This window comes from Sesamum indicum, linkage group LG1 (assembly GCF_026168435.1).
Source record: "Sesamum indicum cultivar Baizhima isolate 11 linkage group LG1, ASM2616843v1, whole genome shotgun sequence".
Taxonomy (NCBI): Eukaryota; Viridiplantae; Streptophyta; class Magnoliopsida; order Lamiales; family Pedaliaceae; genus Sesamum; species Sesamum indicum.
The window spans coordinates 14,465,663-14,478,599 of NC_142657.1; the positions used below are offsets into that span (position 1 = coordinate 14,465,663).

General features: G+C 34.6%; 2 protein-coding genes across 2 annotated transcripts; both read left to right on the forward strand.

Moving 5' to 3' along the window:
- Window positions 1-702: 702 nt before the first annotated feature.
- On the forward strand, window positions 703-4,115 carry STN7 (Serine/Threonine kinase domain protein). Its single transcript, XM_011078969.3, has 10 exons — window positions 703-1,249; window positions 1,362-1,448; window positions 1,601-1,720; window positions 1,811-1,909; window positions 2,483-2,651; window positions 2,734-2,827; window positions 2,904-2,997; window positions 3,083-3,139; window positions 3,260-3,673; window positions 3,760-4,115. Exons 1-10 carry the CDS (start codon window positions 818-820, stop codon window positions 3,919-3,921), a joined length of 1,728 nt encoding a protein of 575 aa, XP_011077271.1. The 5' UTR covers window positions 703-817; the 3' UTR covers window positions 3,922-4,115.
- Window positions 4,116-7,970: 3,855 nt separating this feature from the next.
- On the forward strand, window positions 7,971-8,455 carry LOC105161330 (small polypeptide DEVIL 4). The gene has a single exon (XM_011078980.3). The coding sequence runs from the start codon at window positions 8,098-8,100 to the stop codon at window positions 8,236-8,238; it is 141 nt and encodes a 46-aa protein (XP_011077282.1). The 5' UTR covers window positions 7,971-8,097; the 3' UTR covers window positions 8,239-8,455.
- Window positions 8,456-12,937: the final 4,482 nt, after the last annotated feature.

The following is a 12,937-nucleotide window of genomic DNA, read 5'->3' on the forward strand; positions in this document are numbered from 1 at the left end:
TTAACCAAATTGTCCTTATACATCTTCACATTAATGCATATTTTCACCCTTGTAAGGTTAGTTTGGTTATAAAAGATTCTTTTTGACCTGAAATAAATCTCTAATAAATTAATCGACGGTCAATATGGATTTTCATTCATGTTTTTTTTTTGTTGCTAATATTAATAAATTTAATGAATTTTGGCTACTGAAGAGATCTAATTGTTAGAATAGGTACTAAATGTAATTTTTTAAATCACAAACAATTTACCCGTAATCGCACTAAATTTTAAAAAGAAGTGGTGTAGTTATCTCTTTTTTTTTTATATAATTAATTCAAGTTTGACCAAATCTTATTTGTAATTGGCTCCAAAGGATTTAACTTCAGGGGCTTGTTAGTGGGCTAGGCTGGGACTCGCACTTCGCATATTTGTTACTTATTAATTGGATCGATCTCAATAGTGTGGATGTAACATTTGGCCCATACTGAAGCCCATATAAACAAGATAGCTACAAATTGGATTGCTGAATAGTTGTATTGGCCCAAGGCCCAGAACTAAGTGACAAATTTCTGGTCGCAACAGAAGTGGCCCAATTAGTGATCCTACTTGTCACTTGTGGCCTATATTTTCTTCCCATCCCATCAGGGCTCTTCCCACCACAAAAAATACCTGAAAATAACTGTCATATTAAAAAAGTAAACTAAGAAAATATCAAAAGAAAGCTAAAAATCAAAGGGAAAAGAAATCAGCTAAAACTTCAGAATCAAAGCTCAGATGATTCCCTCTTTGTTGCTCAAATATTTCCTAAGTTAAATTGATTACTTGTTTAACTCCCAATGGCTGCGGTTGCTACTGGTACTGGGATTGGATTAGGAGGAGTGAGACTTCACTCCTTCAACTCCAGACCACTCTCCTTATTTCTTGGCAAGAAGCTCAATCTTGGAATTTTGTCTGCCGACAAGAAATTATCCACTTCAAGGACTAGGAATTTTGTAGTTTTGGCTTCTGGGGTCGAAATTTTCAATCTTGTTCATGATGTTTTTCTGGGTGTTGGTGTTGGGCTCCCTTGTACAGTTATGGAGTGTGGTGATATAATATACAGAAGCACTCTACCAAGGTCAAATGAGATCACGGTTACTGTCCCTGGTGTGATTTTAGCTTTGGGAACTCTTTCTTACCTCTGGGCTACCCCTGGTGTGGCGCCTGGATTCTTTGATATGTTTGTTCTTGCCTTTGTTGAGAGAGTCTTTAGGCCTACTTATAAGAAGGTGTCAATATTTCTTTTTATTTTATGTTTTTGGGTTGCTTTGTGCTGTTAGGTTGTTTGATGAGTGACTAATGTGATTTATGATGAGGTTTTGGTTTGTGGATTGATGGCAGGATGACATTGTGTTGGGGAAGAAGTTGGGTGAGGGATCTTTTGGTGTGGTTTATAGGGCTTCATTGGCCAAAAAATCCTCCTCAAAGGTGTGGGAATGTTTTTAAGTTGAGGCTATTGCCATTGTTATGTTATCTTTGCATGAAAAATGTATGATTATTGTGCATTGAGTAAATGTATTGCGAATAATGGCTAATGCCTTAGAATTTGGTCTTGCTGTGTCCTTATGTTTTGCCAAAAGGATGGTGAGATAGTCTTGAAAAAAGCAACTGAATATGGAGCGGTAGAGATATGGATGAATGAGCGTGTTCGAAGGGCTTGTGCAAATAGTTGTGCTGATTTTATGTACGGCTTCCTTGAGGTGTTGTTCTTGTATTCTAATGCTGCTAGTTTTACACTATGGATAGTTTCATCTTAAAGATTGAACTTACTGATTTTGACGCTTTCTCAGAATTCTACAAAGAAAGGGGTGGAATATTGGCTGATATGGAAGTTTGAAGGGGAAGCCACACTTGCTGATTTGTTGCAGAGTAAAGAATTTCCTTACAATGTTGGTACTTTCTTGAATCAGAATACTGAAAATGTTAAGAAAAAGTTCATGCGTTTGCGTCATAAGTCCTTGCAAGTTCTTTCAGCTGGATTGAACCTATGGAATTAATTGCATTCTCACTCTTGCATAGAGTCCAAGTATCTCTACAACATTCCCCTCTGACATGAACATTGTTTTGAGGCTTTCAAAATTTCACTTAATTGTACTAAAAACAGTTTCTTTCAGTCGTATTATGCATATTTAAGTCAAAATCATTTCCTGATGAATTTAATTTTGTAATCTTATATCTACTTGATGCTGACTATATTTTATGAGTTAATAGTTCTTAAGTTACGTATTTTATAATAAAATGCCTTTTGTGTATTTAGTTTCTCTTCCACATATATGCTTACATCCATTATTGCAATGTTCAATGGTTTTTTTGCAAGCTTCAGTTTACTAAAACAAATGTCCGGAACTGATTCCAGAATGACTTTAATCTTTCATCTGAGCTTCACACTATCGGTGCATTGCATTGTTTAACTTAAAATCTAGCTTTTTAAAGTACAACTTTCTGATCATTATGACTGTCAGGTGGAAGCAATTATTCTTGGAGAGGTTCAGGACTTGCCCAAAGGGCTGGAGAGAGAAAATAGAATCATACAGACTATCATGAGACAGCTCTTATTTGCATTGGATGGTCTGCACTCTACAGGAATTGTCCACAGAGATGTTAAGCCCCAAAACATTATTTTCTCTGAAGGTGCAAGAACCATCTTCAACCGATTTTGGTTAATATTTTCATTTGAAGTATACTTGACATTTTCCTGGTAAAATGTAATCAGATTCTCGAACGTTCAAAATAATTGATCTTGGAGCAGCTGCAGATCTGAGAGTTGGAATCAATTACATTCCCAAAGAGTTTCTACTGGATCCTAGGTACTTTCCATAGTATCAGTTCTGATACCCAACTAACTGAAACCAAGATAGTCTATTCAGTTCTCAATCGTTGCAGATATGCTGCACCTGAACAGTACATTATGAGCACTCAAACTCCCTCTGCTCCATCTGCTCCTGTTGCAACTGCACTTTCCCCTGTTCTGTGGCAGGTCTTGGTTCGATTTTTTCCTGATGGTTTAACTAACTCAACACATGGAATTGATATCTTTCTCCCATTTTGATTTCTTCTCTCAGTTGAATCTACCAGACAGATTCGACATCTACAGTGCTGGTCTCATATTCCTGCAAATGGTAAGCATCACTAATTTGACAACTACTATTGTTATTAGGACAACTGTCTTAGCCAAAAATTTTGGAGTTAGAATTTTTCATCTCTAATGGCATAATAACCTGAGGCACTTGTTTGTGTAGGCGTTCCCCGCATTGCGTACAGACAGTGGTCTTATACAATTCAACCGTCAACTGAAGAGATGTGACTATGATTTAAATGCATGGAGAAAAACTGTGGAGCCTCGCGCAAGCCCTGAAATTCGACGTGGATTTGAACTGTTAGATTTGGACGGTGGAATTGGGTGGGAACTTTTGACGTCCATGGTTCGATATAAAGCACGTCAAAGAATAAGTGCAAAAGGAGCTCTGGCTCATCCCTACTTTGACAGAGAGGGGCTATTGGCTTTATCCTTCATGCAGAACCTTCGGCTGCAAATTTTCCGAGCAACACAACAAGACTACAGTGAAGCTGCTAAATGGATTATTCAGCTTATGGCTAAGTCAGGAACACAGAAGGAAGGTGGATTTACTGAGGCTCAGCTGCAGGAACTAAGGGTCTGTCCTTATCATATTTTTCCTACATCCTATTCACTGTAAACTTTTTACTTACAGCTGCCTATTTTTCTTCGTATGATGTTTAGGAAATCGAGCCAAAGAAAAAGTCAAGCCCCCAACGGAATGCTCTAGCATCAGCCCTCCGATTTCAGAGGAAAATCATCAGGACTATAAACGAGAGTGTTGATGAACTAAACCGACGTAGGAAGAGCTTGTGGTGGAGCAGATGGATCCCTAGAGAGGAATGAGTACTGTAAATATGTAGTTGTTATTACACTTGCATGTAAATTTTATGAAGCCAACATATGTAATACAACTCCAGTGGACTCACCTGCTATTCAAAGAGAAAACAAATGTGTACAAACATCTATAAGCATGTACCAAGTTATTGTAAACATTATTAATTTTCCAATGCTTACAGAAATTAATGTTTGTTATAATCTATCTCTTGTCAGAATTTGGACCATGTAAGTGGGCTGGCCCAATTCTCTTCAGCAACAATATTACCATTTGCCTCATCTGTGACGGGCTTAAATCTAGTTTGAATAAAAAAAAATTCTTAATTAAGATGATAGCAGATGAATATCCCTCTGTAAGATCACGAGAAAAATGAGTCATTTGATACGCTCAGAAGCTACGATATTACTAATTTAGACAAAACCAGCAGTGTTCCTGCTGTAATGTACGAAACCCGAATACTATAATGCAGTGACATGCATAAATTTTGATTTTCAGCTGTGGATTAAGTAATTATTAATCGTACAGTTAACGATCTGTCGTCAACCCGATTTCACATGAGCTAATTCCCTCCTGAAGCAAAGTGTAACGAAATTCGATCCGCTCGTAAGGTTTTACAACTGTATAAGCTAATAATTTAGTACAAATCACTGACTTCTCTCCATTAAAGAATCACTTAATACGTCGTTTCTACTTAATTACGTCTGGCCCTTGGAGTGAGAAAGAGCTTCAGACGCAAAGACTTGGTCAGGTTTCATTTTTTCCTCGTCTCTGTTTAAAGCATTCTGATGTTTGCCTGTATTTTTACAAAGACACACAAACTTATGTAATTTATTTTTATTCATCCCAAGTTAATCAAACATACAATTAGAGTTTTAATATATAAAATGATGTCGAGATTGTGTGGAACAACAGCCATCTGAACCACGAGAGCTTCACGTGTGGCACCACTTTCTTGTTCAGTACAACCCACAGAATACCTTAATATATATGAAAAAGTAGGACAATAGCAGCATGGGACACTTCAAACTACCCCTTCAAACTCTACGATGATAGATGATGAGCAGATTAGTGTGTTTAATAATAAATATTAAACACCACTGCCCTTCCATCATCTCACTGACTTTCCAACATATTGGGGCGCTGCCCTTCTGTACTCCATTATTCATTCTCCAATTATTTATACATACATGTCCATGTCCATGTCCATGCATTATTGCATGCTTTAGTTCCTAAATTGAAATTTTTTCATAAAGTTACAAATGAGTCAAATATGAACTCATACAAATACTTTCACAAACATGGCCTTAGGAAATTGACCTAGAAGAGCTCATGAATCTATATATATACTATATAAACTTGTACTTGCTTGTCATTGCTTCAAGTAACAAATAAATTAAAAGCCCTTGAGCAACATCAAAAGCCCTTGAGCACAATTAGCAAGATTGGCCTTAAAATTAATTATATCATGAATGGTTAATTAGGGTTTAATTATACATATATAAATAGGAGTTGGTGTCCTTAATTAGGCAAATTAATGAGAAGAGCAGGAGACCAAGTATGGGTTGCATAAGCTTTTCCAACACAGTGTAATTATAAATTAATCAATCATTTACTTGGGTTTTGAGCTATTTGTGCTAACAAAAACTGTAACCCAATGTTAAAATTAATTTCACGCAGAGTCTTGAAATATCTGCATCTTGGGTTCTTAATAGAGTAGTAGTCGTTTTCAAGGGGAATATGGCTCGGTAATTCGCATTTCACGTGGGGGCTTTGACTCTTATTTTGATCCATTTGTTTCGGCAACAACTCGGAATTCCAACCACACTAAACTTCCATTCTAATTTAATTCTATCAAAGCTCTAGTTCAAATTGAGTCTAATCAAATTTGAATTATTTATACAATAAATATATTATATTTGATCGAGTGCGATCAAATTTAATTTGAGTATTTTTTTTAATTCATTCTTTTACACATTCTATGATAATTTTTATTTGGGTAAGTTACATTGACACTTCATGAGGTTTGACCGAAATACATAAATATCTCGTCTTTAATAACATTACAACTACACTCTCTCATGTTATAATTGTAATTACAACTACACCCCCTATTCAAAGGCAAAACTTATACAAACACGATAAGGGATGTAGCTGTAATTTTACCAAAATATGAAGTATTTGTGTACTTTGGTCTAATCTTCAAAATGACAATACAATTTACCCTATTTATTTTTGAGAAATGTCTGTAGAACCGAATGTTTTTATATTAGGGAGTTGTGAAATTAACTTCAATAAAATTTAGTTCTTACTCTTCAATAACTATGACGTGAAAAGTTAAAGTTGTTTGTCCAAAAATATATTGCTAAAGAATATCTAAAGCACCTTTTTTTTTTTCCTTAGAAAATGTAAAAGGGTTGTTTTTATTACTCCAAATTAAAATTATCGACTTAATTAATAATAATTATATCTTTAATGGGCTAGCTGATTTGGTAACTTTATGCAGAAATTTTGATATGATGAAGACATAAAGCACATTATCCTAGTCAAAATGTATAACATCTTTTCTGAGTTGACATTTGACCTATAAACTTCACTTTACATGACTACTCCAACACTATAAGAGTGATTATGCAATTCCTCACAAATGAATGTAGATGTCTAGTCAAAAGCTAGTTTAGCCAAAATAATTGTTATCACCACTCTTAACAAAAGGTGATTAAGATGTGCAATTTATATTAAGTACTTAATTCCCACTTGCCTTCTTTCTTTTTGTATAATATCTTAACAGTCCCATAAAAAAATTGAATTTATTTCACTGCAGTAAATTTGATTTTTATAACAAATTTATAGAGATACTATATCGTGAAGTTGTCAAAAACAATAAGTTAACTATTTGGTCTCGTCAAGCATTTCAAAAAAGATTCAATACGTATCACTTACTGATGTGATTTGTAACTCATTCCGAAGAAAAAGTCTTGAAACTCATAAGTCGCTTAATCTCCTCATTTATAATCAATTTAGGACGCTTGCTTGCATCACTTATATATAATTTTCGGCCTTTACCATTATGTCACAGAGTTCGTGGTATTCCTGTAAGCCATTTGTTGGATTATACTAAAAGTAGATACAAAAAATGAAATAATCTTTTCCTTTAAAGATTATGGATATGGATGATGAATAGGTCCAAACCCATTGATGATGAGCTTATCATGGACATATTGCAAGGCAGGTCATAAATTATGGAAATATGTTAGCTGATATGTGGAAGCAATGGGCGACCCACTATGTTGGTAGGTAAACCCTACACATATTAGGATAAATGTAGGATGCTGCATAGCTATTATATTAAAATATACTTGCATTAAATTCCAAGGAGACCACTGATCATCCACTACATTCTCATCTGACTCACTGTATTCTAATCAATCTAAGTAATTAGAACTACATGATCAATAACTAATTTTGTTGGAAATTTGGCAATCAATTGTAGTCTGACATTAATAACTTCACATTTCAAACTGCAGAAGACATTCTTGAAGTTCACAACGATGACACATATTGGTTCTCTCACTTGTATTCATTCCATCAAGACTGAAAATACACTTGAATTCAATTCTAATTACTTATATAATACTCATTTTGTCGTCCTAAAATATAAATATAAAATTTAAATTGAGAATTGGTTGAATGAATACTCTGATTTATTTACTAGAGAAGATAACCTCTAATATTAGTAAATTAATTTGAGATACATTTAAAATCATAGATACTACTAAAAATCTTATAAAGTTGAGACAGGATAAATTAGAATATTATTTCCTAGAAGCCAAGCTTGAAATCTTGATTATAAATTGTGGAAAAAGAAAAGGAGGTGGGGGTGTAGAATAGTTACATGATGAAAACGGGGGGGTGGAATCCCAAGTGGGGGTGGGGGACCCGAAGAGGAAATGTGTGGGGAGGTAGGAGGAGGCACTGCACGCCCTTTGATGCCCCATAGTTGGCTCTTTACTCGACCAATCCTAACTAGGAAGGACCACACCCCACAAACGCCCTATAAGAACCCCTCCGCACTTGCAAATCTTCTTCATTCACAATATCAAACATACATCTCTCAAACCAAACCAAACTCACCAAACAGTGCAGCTTCCTTAGCTTCTTTGCAATAATCACATAGAACAAGTAGTATGAAGATGAGCAGCAGCAACAGCAGCAGCAGCAAGAGAAGGATTTCCAGCCGAGGGCTTGGCGGTGTCCTCCGAGAACAGAGGGCCAGGCTCTACATCATCAGACGATGCGTCGTCATGCTTCTTTGCTATCATGACTGAAGACGGCAGGCCGTCGAGCACCAACATGATGATGAATTTGACCCTCTTTTCCTAATTTTCTGTCGATCGACTTTGTTAGAGTTGTAAATAGCAGCGGCAGGACAGGAGGAATTAATTAGCCTCAGAAACTTGACAATTTTGTACTGATTATTGCAGTCCTTCTTGTATACATATCATTAATTTGATTCAATTCAAGATCTTAGTTTCTTTCTTAAAATTTGCTTCATCAGTTGGAGCAGCTGGCCAAGAAATGAACATATATAGCATGAAAATTCTTGATCATGATTTTTCTTGTTTTGGCAAATTGGCTGCAAATTGATCTTTCCAATCATTCTTGGAAAGATTTGTTCACTTTCAAGAGGGCGGTTCCAAAGCTTGTGGGTTTCATCTGAATTAGTGTTTGGAAAAATCAAAAGGAAAATCAATTCGGTTTTCTCTTCTTTTGAGGGGTGTGATGGGGAAGTTCTAAAGATTGGATCTCACTGTTTCAGATTAAAGTTGTTTGGGGTTTTTTTTATTTGGAAAGTGAAAAAGTTGAAATTGAAGTTGATATTTTCTTTTTGCTTTTTCTTTAGTCCGTAGGACTGATCATTCAATCCCAGGTCTTTGATGTGTCGGTAGATTACAAGGATGAGTTTATGAAATTCTTAAATTATATTATAAGATATTTAAATACTTATATGAAATTTCCTTTAGCACTTCTATAAAAAAAAAAAAAAAAACTTAAAATTTTAAACTAAAATAAGATATTACATCTTACAAACTCATTTTATACGATAAAGAAGTTCCATCCAGTTTATAATAATCTTAATACTTTTTTATTTTATTTTAATCATAGTAATATAAAATTATTATTAATAATATTTTAGTTTTATAATCTTATTAATGTGGAACCCAACGGATGACGAGTTTGAACGACTTATAAGTTCTAATATCATATCTCCCACTTAAGATAATTTTTCAAATAAAGAGAAGAACAATACATCGGCATCCAACACCAATCGAGCCACGTCACGTCTTTTATCTATATAAATTGTGTTTCAAATAACACATCGTAACTTATAAATTCTATAAAATCATAATTTATAATAGAAACAAAAGTTCATACAAAGTATTTAAAGCAAATTTATGCATGGAAGCACCCTCTGAATTAGAGTCAAAATAAAAAAGCCGATTTCTGTTGATTATCTTCTCTACCAATGATTAATAAGATAACAAACAATCTAAAAAGCAAGATTATGCTAATAATTTCTCAAGATTACATAGGCATGCATCCTACTCCCACAAATCATTAAAGTGGCTAATAATATGATTGTAAAAAATCAGACAACCTTTTCAATCAGTCAAACGATTTCGCCAAACTCTTTTGCTACTGTTTAAACAGCACGTCTAAAAAGTGGGACAATCAAATCGTTTAATCAGAGCAACAACGACATGCATTTTTAGGCAGGTTTGGTCGTTTGTTTTGATTTGTCTTTCGTGATTATAATTAGAGGTAGTTGGAAACATGAAATCGTCTTAACGTAGAAAGCGAGATTAATAATGCACGAGGCAGGAGGCAAGGCGACCTCGTTTTTGTTCATTCATAAAAAAGAAAAAAACGTGATCTTCTTTGTTTAATTTGCTTGTCTGGAACCAAACAGCAACAGTTACGTCCTGTTTGGGAAATGCTCTCCAACTAAGCAAATCAAGCCATCAAAATGTGAAGTAGAATTGGACTCATGTGGAAGAATATATATAAAAATTAGTCAAACTACAAAAACTCGTTTTGTGGGCCAAATCATTTTTGTGCTCAACCCACATTCATGTCATGTAGGAATTCAGACCTAATTATTCCATATAGATATCTTTATTTGCAAAGGAAAAGTGCCACTCTTGTCATCTTCGGACAAATTAAGTGTATTTAGTGATAAGTGTAAGATTTTCCAGTCACAGAATTTTTCTTCTGTTGGAGTGGGGATTGGGAAATAAAAATATTCGAATACATGCATAATTAATAATTCTCTGCTGATTTCGAGCTTCCTCAGAATATAGAGTTTGTTAATTTATGTAAAGTATATTATGAGTAGATTATTGCCAAATGCCAACCCATAATAATTGGTTAGTGAAACTTGAGTTAAACATATCTAGTTTAAGTAGAGTTGTCAGTTAATCGAAATATATTATGGGATGGCCACCAATTCATTTTTTTTTTATTCGGAGCGATAAACTATTATTAATTAAAATAAATTGATTATAATTATTTTTATTAAATATTAATATCTAACAAAGACAATTACAAAAATAATATCATAATCAATAATATCAAATAAATAAAATTTAAACAACACATAATATCACAATATGCAACACCTACTATATAGTAAAATAACATTCCACATATATAACGAAATTCGAACATATGACCTTAACTTCAGTTCCGCCAATTGTGTTAGAACTCATTGGCCACCAACTCATATCGCTCGATTGATCTAGTGAAATTTAAATTTTTTGTACCTATTATCGCAGTGTTTGCTACTTGATTTAATGCTTTTTTTTTTTTTAATAAAAATGAAGTTTTAACATATCTAGGTGCACATAAAACTTGCCACCTTATATATATTCACATATATATGGCATTTTTACAGAATTAAAAGAATTGAGGGGGGTTTGAAACAGTAAATAAAAATAGTAGAAAGGAGAGGAGGACGAAAAAACAAAAGAGGGGGTGGTGGGGCAGGGTGAGGGTGAGGGGAATTGGAAAATTGAGGTGTCGGCCACATATTAATGGGATATCCCATCTCATTCTCACCTAAAATAAATAAGCCAAAAGTGGGCAAATAGCATACCCCACCCGCCCGACATATTGTGATGAGTCAAAATGGCAGCCTTATCCTCCCCCACGTGCGATTCTTCATCTTCTCAACCCCACCACCATTCCCTTTTCTCTCTTTCAATCATTCCATTTCTTCATTATTACTTACTATTCTTCTTCCCCCAACTCATTTCTTTCTCACTCAGTAAATTTTATTTTACCTCCCTCAGTTTTATAATAAATCAATTAAGGAATATAACTTTTTATTTAATTATTTTTATTAACATAGGTAATTTTATAAATTTTGACTTACCAAATAATTTATTTATTGAACTTAAACAAATATTGAGTATTAGGCAAAATTTTAGAAGAAAAAGGTAAATTGTCCCATAATATTATTTTAAAAATAAATTACAATGAATTCCCGTGAACATTATAAAACATTAATTTGTAGGATTGCGGCATGTCATGGCAGAGAAGTGACATAGGTGTTTGTTGTGTTAGGCTAGTATTATACCCATCCCCACGCCCATGTAGAGGACTGAGGATCTCATCAACAACTTGAAAAGGGTTCAGAAGTGAGAAGTAGTTTGGAACCAGAATGGGCGCAGTAGAGAGCAGCACTTGAGAATTTTATGGGCAGATATGATATGAGAGCAGCACACGTTTTACGAAATGCACATCCATATTTACACCCTCCAATTTCCAATCTCCATATTACATGCACAATCATATACATACCCATTATGCCGCAATTCCCACCTTTCTCCGTTCTATGTGGACTCAACCACAATTCCCACCTTTCTCCGTTCTATGTGGACTCAACCATTCAATCCAGTAAATGAATTATTATTTCCTTCATATTAATTATGATACATTCATTAATTTCAAGATATTGTACGTGATTTAAAAAAAAAACAAAAGAAAAGATATTGTATGTGATTTTTAATTATTTGAGTCTGATAAATTCGATTTCCAACCGATGTTGTATATTCTCGTATTATTTTAGAATTTTTGTTGGGATTCACCTAACGACTCATCTATTTTTCATGTACTATTTTGATCCAATGTAAGGTTGACGTGCCCACGTCAATATGACTTAGCTCACCAACTGCAGAATATTAGTTTTCTGTTAAAGATATATGTTATATATACAACAACATATGACCTTCAAACAATTTTGCTTTGGGCATGTACCATAATCGACTTGTCGATAAGATTTGGGATTGACAACGTAATCTGCATCTTGGTTTGATGGTTTGCCCTTTGGTTTCTACCAGAAATATACGTCTTTTCGTCTAATTTGTCACTGTTCGGAAAATTTATTATTGCAGTATGGGCTCTTTCAATATGGGGCAGCATCAAAGTTCAATTTGAACACATGCTTCACCAGAACTAGAAGCCTCAACTTATTTCATAGGCTGCTAAATAGTTGGGTTCGTCAGGTCAGTACATGAAGATTTCGTCTGATATTATTACCTCATAGGCAAAACAAGGACAGGAGGAACAACCGGCACCAGTAGTACTACATTGCATGCATGTCATGCTCGAATAACTACTGACTTACAACACTACATGCTCGAATGAATAGCTGCTTTCTCGTTATTCATTTGCATATCCCACATAGCCATATATCAAGAAACATCATCAAAAGATTGATGTAGAGAGCAAATTGTAAGGAAACGGAATTGACATTCATCTGAATTTTAATCACTATGCCCCCACTGTCGTGCACTGCCCAGGTTGTCAAGGCCCTCTATGTCCTGTTTTCAGGCAGCAACGCATCAAGAAAATAGCAGCCCTCGTGATCAAATTCAAAGCCCTTTTCGACAGAAGATGGCCCATTTTCATGTTCTTTCACTAAGGTTTTCTCTAGCTTATATATAGTTCAGGACTTGAGGTTCT